This window comes from Patella vulgata, chromosome 2, assembly GCF_932274485.2.
Source record: "Patella vulgata chromosome 2, xgPatVulg1.2, whole genome shotgun sequence".
Classification (NCBI taxonomy): domain Eukaryota; kingdom Metazoa; phylum Mollusca; class Gastropoda; family Patellidae; genus Patella; species Patella vulgata.
The window spans coordinates 74,355,053-74,379,010 of NC_065880.2; the positions used below are offsets into that span (position 1 = coordinate 74,355,053).

The 23,958-nt window shown below is 38.1% G+C and overlaps 1 protein-coding gene across 5 annotated transcripts; it reads left to right on the forward strand.

The window, feature by feature from the left end:
• LOC130010907 (adventurous-gliding motility protein Z-like) lies at positions 1–23,344 on the forward strand. 5 transcript variants are annotated; one of them, XM_056099112.1, is made up of 10 exons: positions 1–66; positions 3,681–3,733; positions 5,227–5,352; positions 6,597–6,674; positions 8,392–8,425; positions 8,542–8,658; positions 8,805–8,864; positions 9,939–10,067; positions 12,980–13,041; positions 18,435–23,344. In XM_056099112.1, the coding sequence occupies exons 2-10, from the start codon at positions 3,723–3,725 to the stop codon at positions 21,013–21,015; spliced, it is 3,198 nt and encodes a 1,065-aa protein (XP_055955087.1). In that variant the 5' UTR covers positions 1–66; positions 3,681–3,722; the 3' UTR covers positions 21,016–23,344. The 5 variants fall into 5 exon arrangements, with proteins under 5 accessions (XP_055955087.1, XP_055955091.1, XP_055955089.1 ...); XM_056099116.1 differs by lacking the exon at positions 12,980–13,041; XM_056099114.1 differs by lacking the exon at positions 9,939–10,067.
• Positions 23,345–23,958: the final 614 nt, after the last annotated feature.

Genomic DNA, 23,958 nt, shown 5'->3' on the forward strand with positions numbered 1-23,958 from the left:
CAATCACGTGACTCACTCCATCGCAAATTAATCAAAATGGACGCACGACACAGAGAACGGAGTCGAGTGAGTGAACCTGTTTATTTATTTATATGTAATAATAATGCTTATTATTGTATATATAATACTGTCCAATGTAAATGTTATAGGTTTTCTCATTCGCCTCGGCGGTTTAAACGGTGTTTATTTCGATTTGACAGAAATTAGAAATGGGATATAAGAATGAAAGACATAAAAATGAAAACGAAAATAGGTTTAAGTTAAACTTTAACGCACTCCTTTTCTGTAATGACTGGACTAAGTAATGATGGCGGGGATATAAACACAAGACAAAGATGATTTTATTAATTTACTCCCTTTGTGTATGCAGGGACAGACTGGGTAGCTCTATGGTCTCGGTCCAACAATGGCTCCCATCGTCATGAACATTACGTAACATGACGAGAAAACGAAACTAGATTGATTAATCTTCCCCGGAACCCAATCACAAATGATTTTTCTTCCCGGAATTTGGCAATTATATTTTTAAGTGGATGCGAGGATGAATTTTAATTATTTCGAAATTAAATATGTCAAATTTATTTTTCAAGTGGGGGCGATGGGGCCCTGACACGTAGGCTACCGTTTAAAGCCCGCCTTCATTATCCCGTTTGGTACAGAAAGGTGGGACGTTAAATGCCATTTCATTTCATTTAAACTTAATATGAGATCTTGCACTACAAAACCAGTTACGTGCATTCATTATTACAAGTTATGCAAGATTTACCCAAACCTACCAACCCTAGTAAATATTAAATCCCACACTGATCAGTAGTGAATATTCGCGAGGCCGCTACAATCAATGATAAGGGAGAGAGAGAGAGAGAAGGGGGGGGGGGGGTAACGTCCACTCGACACAAACTAGGTCATTTCGGGACTAACATATAGTCCAATTTTATTTCAATAATTCGCTTGCGCGTAGGGGTCTTTAGAAGTGGGAGGAAAGAGGAGGACCCGGAGAAAACCCACGAGGTTGGACAGGCGACCCTACTCCTTGTCACGTACAACCGGGGATTCGAAACCACGCCAGTCGACTCAATGACAGACTTTATGATACAGCGCGCGCACGCTAACCATTCAGCCATGAGTAAAAGGCAGCATTCTGCCCGATTTAGTAACGTCTTATGTAAACAATGCACGCGCCATTGAGCCAATGATTGACGTCGCGTGATGTGACGTCACGTGTTTAAGGCGGTCATCATTTTCAGAGATATTAGAATACTTTCGTAATCCTCTGTGAAACAGATTGACTAAGTCCCTGGTGTATAATAGTGGCTGCTGGCAGTGGTCATGTGAAATCTCGCCCCTTTTCATAACCCAATAAGATAACATCACGACAGTATTAACGCAGTCATACGACACTTTATTCTGTCGTAACATCGTGTTATTGTTGACCTGGTCTCCTATTAGACCAGAAGCCCAGGGGGTCAACCTAGCTGAAAAGTGTACCAATTTTCTCCCATATGGTATCTATGCATGTATATCTGGTATCATCAGAATATAAGTCTGTCGGGTTTCTGGTAGTGGATGTGGTATTCCACGCCCAAAATGCAATGCCCCCCAACTAGGCTAGATTAGCTCAAGAGTGTACCACATGCAAATCGTACAGCAGTGTATCGTACATCTTCAGGTATTACAAAAACACTCTTGACAGACATTTCTAGTGGTGGAGTATCCCTGACAAGAGTTCTCTAATTTCCAGACCACAACTAGGCTAGATTAGCTGAAATCTGTACCACCTAAAACAGCTTTGGAGTTGTTCAGTACCACCACAGGAATCATGAATGTCCACTGTTAGACAGTTTGTGCGGTGGGTTACCCCTAACAGACACGTTCCAAAATACCACGCCTCCAACTAGACTAGATTAGCGGGCACTGTTCCCGTGTTTTTTAAAAAAATAAATTTTTAGCCAGGATGCGTAGAATACTAATACCTAGCACGTATGTCCAGTTTGATTCAAGAGTTTTTCCCATTGTCTCAGGTATCAGCTGTTCCGCAAAAGCTGCGCTTGATACGTGGCAGAAGACCTTGGCTGGTTGGTGTTAGGTTTCGATGAGAACTTCCTTTGACATGATGGAAGAATTCGACCTGCAAGTCCCAAAAATATTCGGATCGCTTTTTGGTTTCATCACTGCAGTAAAGTAGGCTTCTGCATTCCTAATCAAAGCTCCGGAGGTGTCGGCAATCTTCCAAAGTGCTTTGAAAACGTCTCTGGCATGGCCATTTAATCCAAATTTTGCTGGTTATATCACATCCTGTTAGACTGTGGCCAGCCGGAAGAACAGCACAGAGTTTGCATCCGATGCACTGGAACCGGGTATGAAGGGCACATCGAGTGCTATTTACAACTCCAACTCTCACCCACATAGCTCCTCGAGGTCCTTGTGCTTTAGAAAGTCTGTTACATCAGTATCATTACAAATGACAACGCATCCTCTGTTCCATCCTTGACCGCACCTAATACATGAAGGAGTATGCGCAGATCCGCGTATTCAAATGGTTATAACCTAAAGATCTCCGTTCCTTTCGATATTCGCGCATATCGGATTGTACGAAAAATCACGATTTTAGCTTGTGATTTAGAGGTCATAGTTTTTATCTGATTTAAAAAAAAACGTTCAAATATATCACCATTACACCATAATGATGTTACTGACGACAAAATGGCCGTTCCTCATACGCAAATAGTGTAAAAGTATGGTATATCAAGGTTGTGGACCCTCTAGAGGTCACAATTTGATCTGATTTTATAGAAACTTTTAATTTATGTTTATAGCACAAAATATCACGATATTTCCGCATGTCGGTCAGTAACTTTCTGGCTTATGGCCCCTGATTGTACGAAAAAATCGCGATTTTAGCTTGTGGACCCTCGAGAGGTCATAAGTTTTATTCAATTTTAAAAACCGTTTAAATATATAACCGTTACACCTTAATGATTAAAGAATTCGAATTTCGTGAAAATCCGACCGAAACTGTCCGATAAAATGGCCGCTCCTTGTACGCAAATAGTGTAAAAGTATATAATACGAAGGTTGTGACCCCTTTAGTTAGATAAGATAAGATTTTATTGCATCGAAACATCCATTTAGGACAGCATATAATATAAACGTGTACATAAAAATTATAACGATATGACAATTATTACACAAGACACACAATATTGCATCGGAACCTCCCTTGAGGACAACATACAATATACAAAATATACAGGTGCAAAAAAATGGACGGACACAAAAATATGGACGGACATAAATTTAGAACACTCATAAATAAACAGTATGAAACCTGCATATGGAACAAAATGTACAAAGTATTAAATCACATAACTCGACAGTATAAGACCCACATACAGGGTACATAATATATCAAAATACAAAACAAAGCGTGCGCACATAAAAGAAAATAAAATATCATGCATATTGAACAGATGTCTCTCCTAAGAAAAGAGAAGTAGACAAAGGCTGCGACACTTGTGGCTATAATACTCGGTGGGTCGAATAGGTTTTCAAATGAAAAGGTTAGACCAGTATTGTCAAGAGTTTGATATATATATTGTTTTCTTAAATCTTCATAATTTTGGCATTCCATAAGAAAATGTTGTTCAGATTCAATTTTGCCTGCATTGCATTTTTTACAGAAGTGATCCTGGAGTGGTATCTCAAGATATCTACCCCTTTCAATGGCAAGCTGGTGAGTACTTAATCGTAGGGTAGACATTGCAATTTTGAACTTCTTATTATTAACAACCTCTAGATATTTTGGAGTGTTATTGAATTTCTTCTTGAATAATCCGAAGGTTCTGAGTTTATGGTTCGGCCCGCAAGATTCAGCAAGGAGATCGTTAAACTTACTTTCTATTGAACTTTTAATATTCTGTCTCGAAATTGTTGTTGGAGGAATGTCATATTTTTTGAAGATATTTTGGATAGCCGCATACCAGGAGAGTTTTGGGTTTGATTGCGAAATTTTTATGTCTTCTTTGTATGCAGAATTCAGTAATGAGTTACTTAAGTTATTGCTATTTTCGTTTAGTCTTTTATAGTACATAGCCATTCTTTGGAATATATCGATATTAACAGGAAAAATTCCTAATTCGGCCAAGCAGCCTATATTTGATGATTTTAATGGCTGTGTAAGAATAGATTTACATATTTTAATGGTCATTTTATTCGTATTTATTTTATCCCAATTTTCTATCTCAAAGTTCTTACTGAACACTAAATTATCCCCCCAAACCTCTGAACCATATAAAGCTATTTGTTTCACGACTGATTCATAAAGTTTTATCAGAACATGTGTTGGAAGGCGATTAGATGTACAGACTTTATGTCTTAAGCCCAACCAGGCTCTCCTAGCCTTCTTTTCCAAATTCACAATAGCTGATTTAAAAGATCCGTTATCATTTATGAAAATGCCTAGGTAAAGATAAGATTTTACAATATCTAAATTGACGTGGCCAAAGACAAATTTTTTTGTTGTTTTTTTCTTATTGTTTTTAAAGATCATAACTTTGCTTTTATCTTTATTGAGGTCAAGTTTCCAGTCATCACAGAAACGTTTTAGATTATCAAGGTTGTTCTGTAATCCTATTTCGGTAGCTGACATCAGCACAAGATCGTCAGCAAAGAGCAGATGGGATAGACCAGTAGTATTTAATATAGGATAATTATCACTGTCTGTAGAATTGTCTAAGTATTGGTTTAAATCATTGATGTAAATATTAAAAAATGTAGGACTTAAAACACATCCTTGCTTAACTCCCATGGTAGAATCAATATTATATGAAATGGAGTCGTTGTGTTTTACCACATAGGATGTATTTTTATACATAGATTTAATCAATTCAAATATTTTCCCATTAATGTCATGTTTCAATAATTTAAGGAGACCTTTGCGCCAAACTGAATCAAATGCTTTTGAGAAATCGACAAAGCATAAATATAGAGGTTTCTTAAGTTTCTTGTATTTGTTGATTAAAGTCTGTTAATGGTGTGAATCAATGGGGTCGTGAGAACCGAGAACCCACGCAATATTCAGCACCCTGAACACTTAAGGAATTTCATGAAAGAGCAAGTTTTCCTTCTGAACAGGAGGCTGGTCGATGGGTTTTTTTTTTATTGAGACAAGGACGCCTTGTTGGTGTAATTCCGCGCTTTTTATGGCTATCTTATATTTATTTACAGGGCTCTGCCAGATTGGTTATGGGCCCAGTGTGATAATTGTTTAAAATGGCGACGTTTACCAGATGGTATTAACAGACAGTTACCAGCTAAATGGTATTGTAATATGAACGCTGATGCCTCACACAAGTAAGGATTGGCTATTAAACTTAATGTATCTCTTATGAAATGAAATGGGGATTAACGTCCTACTGTTCTGCCCCAACTGGACTATTGATGACAGGCTTCTGCCTTACAGGATGCTTTTAGGGACATGTGGCCTAGACAATAGCGCTACACCCTACTCTTATAAATATCAAATTCCAACTATCAAGGCGTCTTTTACGTGTACGCTAATGTGTTTAATGCCCTGCTCTTCTGCAACAACCCGGATAATAAAGACTGGTCATGTTATTATTACTACTGTCAATACTCTGATAACAAATGGTTGTTTATGAATAGACGATGAAAAGTAGTTCGATCAATGATTGTCATAGTATGTCTGTATAGCAGTATTCAGTGCCAGATTAGGGATCTACTGGCCTTATAAAAGCACGTGTAGCTTGAAAATACCAAATTCATACAAAACGTCACTTGTGTAAAGGACAAAACGTTCAGTCAAGCTGGCTCAACCAGTTGTCGTTCAACACAGAGTATGAAAAGACTTAAAGGAGCTAAATCGCTAACATTTGGGACCCAGAAATTGACAAAAGTGGGTCGCAACGCATATAATACTGTAATATGAATGTATATAAACTGATTTACATTCAATGGTTTCCGTTTTTACTCCAATTTCAAATCAGTTATGTTCGGCGAAATAAGCCAGCAGTCTCAATTTCTTGCGTCTGGTTATTCCAGTCTACATAAGCCGTTTGATTTGGTGCAATGTGTCTAGCCGCGTCCCTCGAGTCTCTTGATACAACTGGGGCTGGAGCGCATTATGGTACACGATTCGTGTACCAATGGTAAAATGTTTATTTTGTCTTAAATATTGGATATCAAAAGCCCATCTTTTCCCGGTAAGATCACAACATGAATGTTGATTTAATTTGACAAATAAATCGTGTTTTCAATGTTGAAGATTTTGGATGATATTGAGTTAGAGACTTAGCTACTTTAAGGACAAGCGCGTAGTTGAAGAAGTTTGACATTAACATAATTTTTTATGGCTTGGATTTTTGGCTGGCCCTATATAGGCACATGCCTTATTTGACTAATGGTTAATCCGGCACTGACAGTACTGATTGTTTGTTTATTTAAGTGAATTAACAGTTTCTCTCATAATGTCACATCGGGCGCGTTAATTTTTAATTCTACTAGAAAGTACTTGAGCCCCGCCATGGTTAGAAATAGTTTTTTCTCTCTTAGTTGTTTTTATGGTCGCATTCTTTCAGTCGATGTGATATTGATGAAGAACTTGAAAGTGAAGATGAGTATATACGACCTAATCAAAAAACATTTAAACAAGAAAAGTAAGTATTTTATAAGCCCACATTTTCACCATGATAACGTTTTAGTTTTAATTTTGTGAAAATCTGACCGAAACTGTCCGACAAAATGGCCGCTCCCAGTAGGCAAATGGTGTATTATCTCGGTTATGGTCACAATTTTTATCCGATTATGAAAATCGTTTAAATATATCATCATTAAACCTTTATAATGTTTGAGTTTCGTAAAAATTGGACTAAAACTGTCACCTGGTTGTACGAAAAAATCACGTTTTTCTTTAGCTTTTTCTCTATCCATCTTACAAAATGTGGCAACCGCTCGTCAATAAATGATACACAATAGCTCTGTGGAAAACAGTTACTGTATTTCTATTTAGAGCTACAAATGATTCTCTAACTGTAACTTGTATAGAAACGTAATTGTTTTCTGTTAGACACTTTTGATTAATTTAATCCGTTTAAATACTAAATGTGGTCGTATATTGCCATCGCCTCCGCCCGTCCGTCCGTCGGTCGTCGTCCTCACATTCTTGTGAACACTCTATAGACTACATTTATCATTTGATTGTTTTGAAATTGATATGTTGTTTATATTACGTAGATGAAGTCTATTTAATTGCAATAATTTCTGTTAATTTCTTCTGGAGGTATATTAACCTCGTTTCACTTTATTGCACCATGTGAACACCCTAACACATACATTATCATCCGATCCGATCTGTATGAAATTTATGTGCATCCTTTAGATTAGTTGAATTTCAGCAATTTTCGTCTAGAGTTATGACCCTTGTATCACTTTGTCGAACCATGTGAACTCTCTTACGACAAAAGTTATCATCTGATCTGTATGAAATTTATATGCATTATTTAGATTAGCGAAACAAGGAAGCCTATTCAATTTCAGCAATTACCGTTATGGCTCTTGTTTCACGTTGTTGAACCTGGTGAAGGTTCGGCTAACTACAAAATTTATCACCCAGTCTGTATGAAATTGATACACATTATTTAGATTAGTGTAACGAAGGAACCTACTGAATTTCAGCAATTCCCGTTAATTACGTCTAGAATTATATGCATTATTTGAGTAAGTGCAACGAAAATACCTATTGAATTTCACCAATTTCCGTTAATTACGTCTAGAGTTATAGCCCTTGTTCCACTTTGTTTCACTTGGTGAATGCTCTAACGACGGAAATTATCATTCGATCTGTATGAATTTTATCTGTATCATTTGAGTTAGTGAAACGGAAACGTCTATTGAATTTCAGCAATTTCCGTTAATTGCCTCTAGAGTTATTGATCCTTGTTTTAATTTGTTGAACATTGGAACATTCGAGCGACAAAAGTCATAATCCGATCTGTATAAAATTTGTGTGTATTATTTAAATCAGTAAAATGAAAGAGGCTTTCGAATTTCAATATTTTGTATAGGCCCTTGTTTCAGTTTGTAGCATCTTGTGAACCCTCAAAGGATGAAAATTATGATCTGATCTGTTTGAAAGTGTCTTGAAAATTCCCCTCATTACATACAAAATATGCGACAACCATTGTTGACTGCCCGGACGAATTAGCTGCCGTGGTCATATGTTTCGTTGCCCGGCAACCTATCTTATGTTTTCTCATACATATGTGAAATATTCTACATTGTATTCGGGTAAAAATGGAGGTAACTGAAATGGAGCTTGATTATTTCAACTTATTTTGGGAAAATGATCCCATTTTCTGGATTTGTATTTTTTAGGGAAGTACAAAAACGAAAATCAAAGGTAGAAGAGGTAGGTTATATTTAACTGTACGTCACACTTCTAACAGCCGATTATCGGAGAATATGATAAAGTCTAGATGTAAATCTTTCAACTGAATTATTTATCTTCCTGTTTGATTTCTAAAGGAACTGGCGAAAGAAACATTAAAAGCAAGAGAAGAAAAGCTGCGATATCACCTCGGTGGAAGCGGACGTAAAATACAACTAACCCATCATCATCAGCTGCAAGAAATGTATACTGCGGTACGTTGGTATTTATTATATCAGGGGCGGACCCAGAGGGGGTTGGGTCCAAACCCCACCCTCCTCAGCTATTATCGGAGAATATGATAAAGTCTAGATGTAAATCTTTCAACTGAATTATTTATCTTCCTGTTTGATTTCTAAAGGAACTGGCGAAAGAAGCATTAAAAGCAAGAGAAGAAAAGCTGCAAGAAATGTATACTGCGGTACGTTGGTATTTATTATATCAGGGGCGGACCCAGAGGGGGGTGGGTCCAAACCCCACCCTCCTCAGCTATATTTAAAAAAGATTGTAAAACAACACTTTATGAGAAAAGTCTAACGGTCGTGTTCTTTTATACTTTACCATCAGATGATGGGTTGGGATTGACATTCAAAGCACGAAATAATGATATAGACATGTGTGATATCACAATTAATGCTTTGCATCAATGAAATTGAATCACAATGTGATCCTATTAATTCATGATAAAAATGGATGTCAAACGGGGTGTTGGATTACCCAGAGACGTAACTTTGACGGCATCATGCATTGTAAACTGTCAAATTTCTTAACAGGAGCCTGGCAGACCCCCTCCTGCAAAAATTCCTGGATTCGCCCCCTATATACGTCCGTCGGTCGTCCACAATCTAGAGATTAAAGTGACTTTAAATTCAAAACAAAGTGTGTAAGGTCTGATTTTCAAAGATTTCTGATAACTTGAACAACTGAATTCAAGATATTAAATGGTTTGTATACTAAAGTTTGCATGGGGTAAAACTAGAAGCCAGACAAATTCTTATGATTTCTGATTATTACTTAATGGGTTGTTAGTAACAACAAGTCACTTGTTACTCTAAATCAGATTTTAGTTTGTTGTAAGTGTTTTCATTACCGACAATGGGTTGCTACTCTTAATCAGATTTTAGATGTTTTCATTTCCCACGTTAGAAAGAGGTTATATGCGAAATCTCTGTTGGGTGGTGGGGGGGGGATTTTCGTTAATATCAATTAACCCACCCACCTCCTCGGTCCCCACTGTGGAGCCTTTCAGGGCAGCAATAAATAAAACATTTAAGGAGACCCCAAAACAGTTCACTTTCTCAGATTATCTCATATTATTCTAATCCTTAATGAAACAATTTGTCGCGAAATGCAAAGATATACATTTCAGAGTTAAGTAGATCGGTTGCCTTTTATGAGTTGCCGATTAACCCGAAGGGCAGTAGTTTAGGTTTTCAGTTTGTCGGTCTGGCATTTTGATATATTTTTTCATAAAATGTATCTCTCTTTATGAAAGGTTGTATCTTCACAAGACACAGAAAAACGGGAAAGGGAACTATTGCAAAAGAAATTAGAAGAAACTGAAAGGAAATTAGCACTAGCTGACTTGAAATTTCCTATAAACCTAATACCAAAATTGCCAATGGTAAGGAAAACGGTGCTTAGAGCAATACAATGTGTAACGTCATTTTTGGGGGCCAGCATATATACAATTTTATTTCAATAATTCGCTTGTGTGTAGGGGTCCTTAGAAATAGAAGTAAAACATGGACAGGCCACCCTAAAGTGCAAGTGTTAGACCACTCGACAACCCAACCCCTTAGACTCGCTTTCCATTCAGGAACGTTGCTGAATTTCCGTGCATGCTTTTTAGGTTTCCGTGCACGATTTTTATGTTGATGTACTGAAACTCGCTGAAAATTTTGGGGAATTCCTTAAATGACGACGTAAGTCTGGATTTGCCCTAACAGCCTGAAGGGTGACATTATTGTCGTCCAATTGCTGCCTTTTTACAAGCCAACATTTTCATGTGGACGTATAATGTTGTCGCCCCTGTCCGTCCACAATTTGTTTGTAGACATTCTACAGGTCACAATTTTTATCCATACATTATGCAAGAGCTAAATATGCCAATTGCAGGTCTTTCTTTAGGCCTGAAATGTTATCTAAATTATTAATTAGACATTAATTAACTTATCAAAACCATAATCAACTTTCTATGGCATCGCTAGCCTGCGATATTTACGGGATTAGAACCCGGTCTGCTGCTGCTGATTAAATCAACAAGCGGCTGCCAGGCAGGATACGCCCACATTTTCGAGAGATGGATAGAGAACAAGCTAAAACGAAAGTGATTTTTCCTACAATCAAAGGCCATAATTCAGGAAATTACAATTCGATATGCGCAAATATCGAAAGGAACCGAGATCTTTGGGTTATAAACTTACATTTCAAGTTTCAACAAAATCAGATAAAAATTGTGACCTCTATAGGGTCCACAACCTTGATATACCATATTTTTACGCTATTTGAGAATGAGGGGTGGCCATTTTGTCTGTCAGTTTTGGGCCGATTTTCACGAAATTCAAACTCAGCCGTCCTTAGGGTGTAACGGTGATATAATAATACGGTTTTTTAAAGCGAGAATTTCATAATTATTTTTATGTCTTTTGCCCAATAGGTTATCAACTCACTATTATACGACCATGGGCATTATTTCACACCCTTAAAAATCATTGACAGAGGAAATAATAACACAATTACCTCCCTTGTTTTCCTATTGCCTCCATGCATTAGCTACCTTCAAACGTTGGAATTTGAAGTTGAAAATGATATTTTTGCCAATTTCTCAGCTGGCAAAAGTGACTTATAGGATTAATAGGATTATTCTTTAACAAGGTAGGACGGTTTATGGATACCATCTATTTTAAGGCTTTATTTTAATAAATTTTAAAAATATAACTTAAAAATATGAAATTACAGCTTTAAATCGGATAAAAATTATGACCTCTATAGGGTTCACAAGCTAAAAACGTGATTTTTCGAACAATCAGGGGCCATAATTCAGGAAATTACGTTCCGATATGCACAAATATTGAAAGGAAGCGAGATCTATGGGTTATAAGCATACATTTCAAGTTTAAACCAAATCGGATAAAAATTGTGACCTCAACAGTGTTCACAAGCTAAAAACGTGATTTTTCGTACAATCAGGGGCCATAATCCATGAAGTTACAGTCCGATAGATGCCAATATCGAAAGGAACCGAGATCTTAGGGTGATAAACCTATATTTCAAGTTTCATTGAAATTGGATAAAAATTGTGACCTGTAGACTGTTCACAAACAATTGTGGACGGAGGTCCAGACTGACAGACAGGGGCGACGACAATATACGTCCACATGGAAATGTGGGTGTATAAAAAATGGATAATCGAGACTATGTTTTTATCCTACCTACTTTAGAAATGGTGATCGAGGCTAGGTCCAAAATTCAATCGCTTAATTCTCGGTTCAGGGTGGATCGATTTGACTGAAATTTTCAGCAAATTGCCTTTACATTATCTAGTTTCTCTTTATCTAATCTCCCATAATGTATCTTTAATTGAAGTATAGGTTTATCACCTAAAGATCTCATAACTTCATGGATTATGGGCACTAATTGTACGAAATATCACTTGTGGATATTTAGAGGTCACAATTATTATCCGATTTTGATGAAACTTGAAATGTATGTATTATCCAACTTCCAGGGTCCTGTTTCTCAAAATCTTAACTAAAGATAAAATCCAAAATTTAGTAGATACTTCAATTTTGATTGGCTAAGCACTAAAATCAACCTAATATTATCCAATCAAATTGCTAAAATTTGGATTCTATCTTAGTTAAAATTTCGTGAAACAGCCCCCTGGATTGTAGGAAAATTCACAATTTGTATCCGATTTAAATCACCGATCGAATATATTAATAATTAGCGTTACACCATAATAACGATTGAGTTCAAATTTCGTGAAAATCGGACCGAAACTGCCTGACAAAATGGCTGCTCCTTGTACGCAAATAGTGTAAAAGTATGTAATCAAAGTTGTGGAGCCTCTAGAAGTCGCAATAACTTTTATCCGATTTTGATAAAACTTGACATGTATGCTTATAACCCGATATTCGCGCTTCCTGTCGATATTCGTACATATCGGACCGTAACTTCATGGACTATTAACCCTGATTGTACAGAAAAATCACATTTGTTTTAGCTCGTTCTCTGTCCATATCTTGTAAGAAACATCCGGCTGAACAGTGATACGCATGCGAAACAGTTGATCATCGAGCAGCTTGTGTTTCTATGCGCATTTCGCGCTCGTAGAAACACTTACATGGAAACAGTCACATAACATTTGCATAAGACCCACATTTTCGCCGTCGAAAAAGCATACATGGAAAGCGAGACTAAGTCTGAACGGTTAAAGCGCAGAAAATTTAAATGAATATGGAATAGCGGCAATCAGTGTTCGGGAATATGATCCCGATTGTAAATAAAGAAGTAGAAGTGATTTTTTTTCAGGTTGTAAATAAGACAACAGCTAGTAATAGTCCTGCGGAGAAATCAACACCTTCATCAAAAGGGTATCTACTTTTATTTATTACTGTCTGAAAAATCTAGTTTAAAGGAGGAACGTAACACAAGGCCAATATAGCCTCTCCGTTCACAATTTAGTTGCGAACAGTCTACAGGTCACAATTTTTATCCGATTTTGACGAAACTTCAAATATTGGTTTATCTCTCGCAGATCTCGGTTCCTTTCGATATGAGCATGTATCGGGGTGTAAATTCATGAATTATGGCCCCTGATTGTACGAAAAATCACGAGTTATTGCTTGTGGACACTCCAGAAGTCACATTTTTTTGTATTTGATTTGAATGAAACTTAAAATATATGTTTATAACCCAAAAATATCTCGGTTCTTGTCGATATTCGCGCATATCGGACTGTCACTTCCTGGATTATTGTCCCTGATTGTACGAAAAATCGCGTTTTTACCTTATGGTCCCGCTAGAGGTCAGTCTAAAAGTATGTAATACCAAGGTCACAATTTTCATCCGATTTTGGTGAAACTTAAAAGGCCAATATAGCCTCTCCGTTCACAATGTAGTTGCGAACAGTCTACAGGTCACAATTTTTATCCGATTTTGACGAAACTTCAAATATTGGTTTATCTCTCGCAGATCTCGGTTCCTTTCGATATTAGCATGTATCGGGGCGTAAATTCATGAATTATGGCCCCTGATTGTACGAAAAATCACGAGTTATTGCTTGTGGACACTCCAGAAGTCACATTTTTTTGTATTTGATTTGAATGAAACTTAAAATATATGTTTATAACCCAAAAATATCTCAGTTCTTGTCGATATTCGTGCATATCGGACTGTCACTTCCTGGATTATTGTCCCTGATTGTACGAAAAATCGCGTTTTTACCTTATGGTCCCTCTAGAGGTCACAATCTGTACCCAATTTTAGAAACCGTGCAAATATATCACTGTTAACCCTAATGACGATTGAGTTTGAATTTCGTGAAATTTAGTCTAAAAGTATGTAATACCAAGGTCACAATTTTCATCCGATTTCGGTGAAACTTAAAATGTATGTTTATATCCCAAAGATTTCTGCCCCTTTCGATAATCGCACATGTTTTATGGCCCCTGATTGTACGAAAAAATAAGGTTTTTATACGCTAACATGTTCAAGTGAACGCATATTGCGGTCGCCCCTGTCCGTCCGAAATATGTATTTTAGTTTTACAATTTGCAACTTCCATTGCTCCACAATACCAATGAAGAAGTGTAATGTGCAAAATAACTATTATACTGTATTGTGTATTATTGAAAACTGTATTCTGTATATTAACACTGTGACATTGGTATTGTGGAGCAATGGAAATTGCAAATTTTAAAAGTAAAATACGTATTTAGAACTGCTGACATACGCATTTTGCACCGTGGACATTGAGCGCCATGGAAAACGCATCACTTAGTTTTTCGTATAACAAAATGATCCTGTAAACATTTCTTATTTATTTTGCTTCTTATTGTGAACAATATTCAAATAGGAACACATCAATAACAACACATTTGGATGTTTAATCTGTAATCAACGGTACAAAGTCAGAGGGGTCAAAACCAAAAGTACGACACAGTTGTCAGTAGCGCGTGTGTCCTCCACGGGCTCTTACGCACGCTGTGCAGTGACGTCCCATGGAATTGACCTATGTTTGAAAGAAGGCCTGGGGATATTGTTCCATTCTTGGACAAGAGCAGCTTCTAAAGCAGCAATGTTGTGCATCTGTGGTCTCAGATACAGATGGCGTTCTCTCGGTGCCATGTCCGGAGACATGGCTGGCCAGTCCAAGACATTGATGTTGTTAGCAGCCAGGCAGTCCATACTAAAACGGGCGGTATGCGGACGTGCGTTATCCTGTTGGAAGTGCTAAAGTTGTGGGTGCGCTCGAAACATCGGAACAACAATTGGTTGCAAGACATCATCACGGTAGGCTACAGCATTAACGCAACCCCTGCAACTGTGTAGGGCGGTCCGGTGATGAAATGTGAAGCCTCCCCACACCATTACACTTCCCCCACCCCATCGATTCGTTTCGAAGACGTCTCCACACACGTTGACGGCCATCAGCGTGATAAAGCTGAAAGCGACTCTCATCACTGAAGAGCACACTTTGCTAGTCTACTCTTCTCCATATCTGGTGCCCTTGAGCCCATATCAAACGCCGCTGATCCCTGAGGATAGCTCCAACATAAGGTTGTCGTGCACGGAGTCCTACTTCTCTTAGACGACGTCTTACGGTGTTGGCACTTACTGGTCCTTGTCTTCCGACGATTGCTGCACCTGTTCGAGTAGCTGGGCGGAATGTATCACGCAGATGAGTGACCCGGATGTAGCGATCTTGAGCCTGGGTTGTAACGTGTTGTGGACCAGGACGTTGACGGTCACGTGTTGATCCAGTAACTCGAACACGTTCCACCAACCTTACAATAGTGGACTGATGACAATTGAAGTGTTTGGCAATAGCACGTGTAGACATGCCAGCCCTGGACATTCCCATGGCTTCATTCCGTTGATTTTCAGTAAGTCTCGGCATCTCTAGCTCGATTCCTTCACACGTCCAACAACGAATTACGACAGATTGACGTTTCACAGTTCATGTACTGCACATTAAGTTGAAAACATGCTTTTAAAGGGCTCACACACAATGCTGTACGTGAATATTGGGTTTTTCATGTGCATCTCGTGCAATTTTTTTTTTTGCACACAGGCCGATATTTTTTGCGTTTGGGAGCATTGTGTGAAACAATAGTTCATAGTATTGCATAATATTATACATACAAAACCCCCTAGTAATAAAATATTAGGGGGAAAAAAGTGATGCATTTTCCATGGCGCTCAGTATATAACCATCTTTATGAACCTGGGGCCTGTTTCACGAAGTTTTAACTAAGATAAAATCCAAATTTTAGTAATTTGATTGGATAATATTAGATTGATTTTAGTGCTTAGCCAATCAAAATTGAAGTATCTACTAAAATATCTACTTGAAATATACACTAGGAATGATTCATTTAACTACGTGTTTTTCGTTAAAATATGTATTTCGTTAAAAAAAATAGTTTTAATCTTAGACCCTATTATGGGTTCATGTCCATGGAATAAATTCAATGAAGAAAGGGGAGATTAAAATATATGCTAACTCGTCAAAAGAGAAATATTGTGATGCTTTGACAACCATAACTAATACCCCACTCACTACACTGTAGGATAAAGCTTCCATTATAATTCTCAGTGGTGTAGAACGGGGGAATTGGCAAGGGACAACGTATAGTCGTTCGGATGAGACGAAAAAACGATGTCCCGTGTACACATTGGTGTACACAGGGGCGTAAATGGGAGGTGGGGGATACGAATAGCGAAAAAAATAGTCGGTTGCAAAATAAATGCAGTCGGTCGCAAAATAAATGCAGTCGGTCGCAAAATAAGTGCTCACTCAATTAATGAGGTAAACAAAAAATGCCAAAATAGAAGAAAAAATCCCAAAAATGTATTTGCGTGAATCCGTGCACCTAAATTGCATACGTCAACTTGTCATGTTTGAAAAAATGTTTTTCACCCTTATTCTGTTGTGAGTATGTTGGTCTAAAAATAAGTGCTCACATGCAGTCGGTCTCAGACTAAATGAATTAATGCGGTAAACAAACAATGCCAAACAGAAGGGAAAAATTTTGTGTGAATCCGTGCACCTAAATTGCAACGTATAGTATAAAATAACCTAGTCAACTTGTCATGTTTGAAAAAAAAATCCCTGTTATGAGTATGTTGGTCTAAGAAATTGAGAGAGCTTGTTACGAAGATTTTGATAATTTAAATTATATTATTGATTATCATTCGAACAACATTAGTCGAACAGTTGGTAAGAAGTTCTGGGAAGCATAGTATGTTTCAAAAATACGTGAAAAATCTTTAAATTATGAAATGTTAAGGCGATCTTTTGAACTTAAGAATTTTTACTTGTTGCATATTTAATCCCAGTAGAAATTAAAACGTATTTTACTCATGTAAAGTATTTTCTGACAATCAGTCCAGTAAATGGCATTTCAGAGACCAAGTAAGCGCCCCCGTGAGACAGAGACAAAGTCCCCTCAGGCCCGGTCCCAAAATATTAAAAGCTCAGTTACATAATTTAAATTTTTTTGCGACGACGGCGCTCAATTCTATTATATCATCATTTTTCAACTGGTCTATCTTATACTATCTCATCGCTATCATATTCACGGTTATAGTGAATCGCCCAGTTAGTAGTACCACTAGTGAGAGGGGCGACTGACTGTATAATTGTTATTTCTACAGTCGAAATTGACGGACAGACCTCAAGATTCTGTTCCATTTCTTATCCCCTCGTTAACCAGAATTTGGTCCCATTTGTCGTGACACTGACTAAAATTTTCAGGCCCAGTCCCAAAAAATTAAAAGGTCTGTTACATATCTGAAATCTTTCACGCCTGCACTGCTAAATTCCATTATGACATCATTCTTCCACTCCTCCGTTGACAGTACATATTCACGGTTATAGTGAACTGCCCAGTTAGAAGTACCACTGGTGTGTAGGTCGCGGGGCGTCAGACTGTACAAATGTACTGTCAACTCTTGCAAAACAGGCAGAATGGACAGGGGCAGATTTCAAGATTCTGTGCCATTAACTCCTATTTTTGGTTATCTTGTTCACAAGAATTTGCTCCCAGCAATGACCTCAAATGTCAGGATATTGATTCAATTTTTCAAAATGTTCTCAGGTTGCTCAGTGTTATAGCCACTGCCCCAAAGGTTCACATAAATTTAATAACAAAATCAGTAACACTCATCATATTATATGACATGAACTTTATGTCAACTTAAATAAAACTGCTTTCCAGCGAGATAACGATCCGCGAACATCTATATGGGCTATATGATCTATGTCCGACCGGGACACTCAATGTTATAGCCAGTATTTTGTTGACATTAATTGTGGGGTGTGATTGTGGATGGCGCCCTATTATAGATTTGAAACCGTCCAACCCTCACCCCCTATTCCCAGCTTCTAGATAGGCTACTGGCCCCTAGAAAACTATCACCTGTGGTGCTCGGTCCCTGACTGCGTCACTCGTATTTGGGGCATGTGCATCAATCGGTTGCATTTTTGTTACACCCCCCCCCCCCCCAAAAAAAAAAACCCAAAAACAAAAACCAAACAAAATCTTTTTGTACGCAACTGGGTGTGCATGAAAAAGAAGCCTTCTTAACAGTTGGAATTCGAAATAAGAGTAGGCCATAGCTCCGCTGTCTGGACATGGCGTATGCCAGTCTTCATTAGCGAAGTAGGAAAAGTACATTTCATTCTATTTCTATCATAAGCCATACAAAACATTTCTATACTGGGTAATAAAACGAAAATGTTTTGGTTTTTTTGTTACAGGCATTCGGAAGCCAATAAAAGAAAGGTCGGAGAGATTAGCACGGAGATAATAAGTAAACGTATATGTAAGAGTAAGAACGAACCGAATAGCATCGATAAAGTCTTAGCGGAAAATGACGAGGCACTTGAAGGCTGTTCTAGCACACCTAATAAGAAAGGAAACGCTCCGTCCCTTTCTGCTGAAGTGCTTAGATTGAAGACCAAGTTACAAAGAACAGAAGCAAAGCTTAAAGACACCTATATTACGCTAGAAAATACAAACAAAAAATTAGAAGATTCCGAGCAGAAGTTAGTGCAACAAGAGCTAAGCCTAAAAAGCTTTGAAAATAAAATGAAATATTCAGAGACGAAACTTCAACCTGCCGAAGACTCATTAAGAATGTCAGAAACAATAGCAAAGAACCGTAGGCTGGAATTTGCAGATGCACAGAAAAAGTTAGTGCAACAAGAGCTAAGCCTAAAAAGCTTTGAAAATAAAATGAAATATTCAGAGACGAAACTTCAAACTGCCGAAGACTCATTAAGAATGTCAGAAACAATAGCAAAGAACCGTGAGCTGGAATTTGCAGATGCACAGAAAAAGTTTGAATATTTCGAGAAGCATCTCGGCCACATCCAAACCACACTAAAAACGACACAGGCATCACTAGAAGACAAAGTCTCAAGATTAAAACTCTCAGAGAAGAAGCTTGAAGAAACACAAACGTTGCTTAAAGATAGCGAGAAGAAAGTTGTAGATACACAGGCAAAGTTTGAATATTCTGACAAAATGCTACTTCACACCAGGACCACATTGCAAACTACACAGACATCACTACAAGACAAAGTCACAAGATTAAAAATATCAGAGAAGCAGCTTGAACAAACACAAACGATGCTGCGCGACAACCAGACCGCATTGCAAACTACACAGACATCGCTACAAGACAAAGAATCGCAATTAAAACTCTCAGAGAAGGAGCTTGAACAAACGCAAGCGTTGCTGCGCGACAAGCAGACCGCATTGCAAACTACACAGACATCGCTACAAGACAAAGAATCGCAATTAAAACTCTCAGAGAAGGAGCTTGAACAAACGCAAGCGTTGCTGCGCGACAAGCAGACCACATTGCAAACTACACAGACATCGCTACAAGACAAAGTCAAGAGATTAAAAATATCAGAGAAGCAGCTTGAACAAACACAAACGATGCTGCGCGGCAACCAGACCACATTGCTAACTACACAGAAATCGTTACAAGACAAAGAATCACAATTAAAACTCTCAGAGAAGGAGCTTGAACAAACGCAAGCGTTGCTGCGCGACAACCAGAACGCATTGCAAACTACACAGACATCGCTACAAGACAAAGAATCGCAATTAAAACTCTCAGAGAAGAAGCTTGAACAAACGCAAGCGTTGCTGCGCGACAAGCAGACCACATTGCAAACTACACAGACATCGCTACAAGACAAAGTCACAAGATTAAAAATATCAGAGAAGCAGCTTGAACAAACACAAACGATGCTGCGCGACAACCAGAACGCATTGCAAACTACACAGAAATCGTTACAAGACAAAGAATCGCAATTAAAACTCTCAGAGAAGAAGCTTGAACAAACACAAACGTTGCTGCGCGACAACCAGACCACATTGCAAATTACACAGACATCGCTACAAGACAAAGAATCTCAATTAAAACTCTCAGAGAAGAAGCTTGAACAAACGCAAGCGTTGCTGCGCGACAAGCAGACCACATTGCAAACTACACAGACATCGCTACAAGACAAAGTCACAAGATTAAAAATATCAGAGAAGCAGCTTGAACAAACACAAACGATGCTGCGCGACAACCAGAACGCATTGCAAACTACACAGACATCGCTACAAGACAAAGAATCGCAATTAAAACTCTCAGAGAAGAAGCTTGAACAAACGCAAGCGTTGCTGCGCGACAAGCAGACCACATTGCAAACTACACAGACATCGCTACAAGACAAAGTCACGAGATTAAAAATATCAGAGAAGAAGCTTGAACAAACACAAACGATGCTGCGCGACAACCAGACCGCATTGCAAACTACACAGACATCGCTACAAGACAAAGAATCGCAATTAAAACTCTCAGAAAAGAAGCTTGAACAAACGCAAGCGTTGCTGCGCGACAAGCAGACCACATTGCAAATTACACAGACATCGTTGAAAGACAAAGAATCACGATTAAATCTCTCAGAGAAGAAGCTTGAACAAACACAAACGATGGTGCGCGACAACCAGACCGCATTGCAAACTACACAAACATCGTTGAAAGACAAAGAATCGCGATTAAAACTTTCAGAGAAGAATCTTGAAAAAACGCAAACGTTGCTGCGCAACAACCAGACCGCATTGCAAACTACACAGAATAAGCTACACAATGTTGAAAAAAATCTCGGAGATGAAAAACACAATTTAGAAAGTACAGAAACGAGACTACAAGGTTTACAAACAAATATATATAGACTCTTATCAATTGTTGTACCTGATGTAGAGTTGGGTGAGGTTTCAGATGTTGATAACATCGTAATTGATATGATAGATGTCAATCAAGAAATTGAATAACATTTAGTCTATGATAAAATCGTAATTGATATGATAGATGTCAATCAATTTGTACTATAGTGTACGAGTTTACAACTGTCTATTGAGAGCAGTCCGAAATATCAAACGTTGGCTTTGTGCTTTGACGCTCTGGGTTAGTTTTGGTTTTTTTGTGCAAATCCGTACCACCAACAGTGCAAGAGTTTTTGTGTATTTTCTGGACGGCGAAACTCTCTATATATTTTACAACCTTTTAGCGCTTCAACTTTCAAGGTCAGGACACCTGACTGGCTGTGTTTTATTTATGTTATCTATGACCAAATTAATTCAACAACATGTACACTATGTGGCTAGGCAGATGTTAAGACTGTTTCATATGTAGAAGTTATTATTTTTATATAACGCCCAACAAAATCTCATACTAGTGTTACGTGGTAACATTTTCATATGTGTCCTTATATATGTTTTCAGTGATTAAGACACACTGGTTCCTCTATAGTCTGGAGTTCTCTGTTATAGTCTGGAGTTCTCCGTTATAGTTCTCTGGTTTGGTCCTGTGGCGTTGGCCGAGAGAGTTCCTCTGAATTTTCCGGCTTGGTTTCATCTTGTCAGTGGGGCAGCTGTCTAGTTGTTCGGATGGAAAAAAGCACGTGGTTTCAACACCCTAATCATAATACTTAACCAGCGTCAAACATATATCCTGTTTCCCAAATGCTACAAATCGACCCAAGATGTCTTGGCGGCAGTGGGAGAGATAAATATTGGGTCGTGCCCCCACGGGATCTGGCTTCTCGTGCAAAATCATAGTGATCAGTCTGCCCATTTGCTTTGTATCCCGAAGTGAGAGAGAGAGAAAAAAAATGGGGTTTAACGTCCACTCGACACAAACTAGTTCATTTCGGGACTAACATGGTTTAATTTTATTTCAATAATTCGCTTGCGCGTAGAGGTCTTTAGCAGTGGGAGGAAACCGGAGGACCCGGAGAAAACGCACGAGGTTGGGCAGGCGACCCTACTCCTTGTCACATACAACCGGGGATTCGAAACCACGCCAGTTGACCCAATGACAGGCTTTATGATACAGCACGCACGTCCTAACCATTCGGCCATCCAACCCCCCTGTATCCCACGATGGAGTTAAATGGTTGTACATGAAACTTGAACCGTATCCTCTCTGTATCTTTGCATGATTATTTTTATCTGTTTACTAAACAAATTTCATTGATCATAAATCATCGAAGGGATGAGAGACAAGTGAATTCACGTACAAAGCTCTTCTACCTACAAATTCATGGTAATAAAGCAGCATTAATATTAAAACAATACTCATGCGATAAATATCAATTTTACTTTTATACTCACAAATATATATAATATTAAAGTTTACAATTTACTTGTACATGGATACATATATTTACGTTTTATTTTTATAATTGTATTACCTTTTTTTATGTTCTTATTTACATTTAAACTATACTACTGTTTTTAAAATATAAAATCGTGATTGTTCACTACCACTGGGTGTGTTACAATATTAAACATACATTGTGCAAGAGCTAAATCTGCCAATTGCCGGTCTTTCTTTAGGCCTGAAATGTTATCTAAATTATTAATTAGACATAATTAACTTATCCTGACCATAATCAAAACTCGATGGCATCGCTAACCTGCGATATTTACTGGATTAGAACCCGGTCTGCTGCTACTGATTAAATCAAAAAATGGATAATCGAGACTATGTTTTTCATCTTACCGACTCTAATAATGATGATCGCGGCAGGCCCAAAATTCAATCGCTTTAGGGTAGATCGCTTTGACAGAAATTTTCAGCAAATTCCCTTTACATTATCTAGGTTTTAACTATTATTATAGCGAGAACTGCCAGCTCTTTATCTAATCTCCAATAATGTATCATTAACTGACTTGTAGTTCTAATTTACCTCAGTGTAGTATTCTCATCTATTTTAAATCTTTTGAGAGATACTGATAATATTTTGCATAATTTTTATTGTCGTGGACCCTGAACATCAAGACTACCTTCCTTTCATATGTTTGTGGACACTCAACAGGTCACAATTTGTATTCGATTTTGACGAAACTCGATTGAAACATGGGTTTACATCCCGAAGATCTCGGTTCCGTTCATTATTTTCCTGGATGATCCCTGATTGAACGAAAAATAGCCTTTTTAGTTATCCTATCCGTCCATTGCAAAATGTGGGCATACCTTGCATGGCAACTGCTTGTTATGTATTTTTCATCCACTTTTAATGTATTTTTCATTGACAGTGTATAATTTACATGCTGCTCGAAATGTGTTTTATGTAATAAAATATCTATCTTTACACACCTTGAGATGTTATTTCCTGTGATCTCCCATGCATGTTATGAAAAGCATCAACCTGTTATGACGTCATCAGAGTGTGATATCATATCGACCCTAATGCTATGGACAGACGAGCGTATTTTTCCGCCCGATCGCGGCGGTGGAAATTCGCCAGCGATTTTTTTACGGCCAATAACGAACGGGCACACGTAGCGATCGTCTCAAGAGCGTTCGCCACTCGTGAGTAATTATATCGATCACGTGACTTGTACAAAATGGCAGCCATTTTGAGATCATGTGATATCAACGATCTCGATGATTGGCTTATAAAAATGAATCGCCCGACAATATACGCTGGACACGGGCACACGAGCGAATTTAATCGCCGGCGAAATATATTCGGCCGAAAATATCTAAAGTGGGGAACAGACGAGCGTATTTTTTCGCCCAATCGCAGCGATTTTTAAAATCGCTCGAAAAATACGCCCGTGTGCCCCTTCAGGGCGACGACGATTCTGCTCGGCGAACCATTCGCCCGATCAAACGCTCGTATCTAGCATGTTAGATTTTTTTTGCCGAATATTTTTCGCCGGCGATTAAATTCGCTCGTGTGCCCGTGTCCAGCGAATATTGTCGGG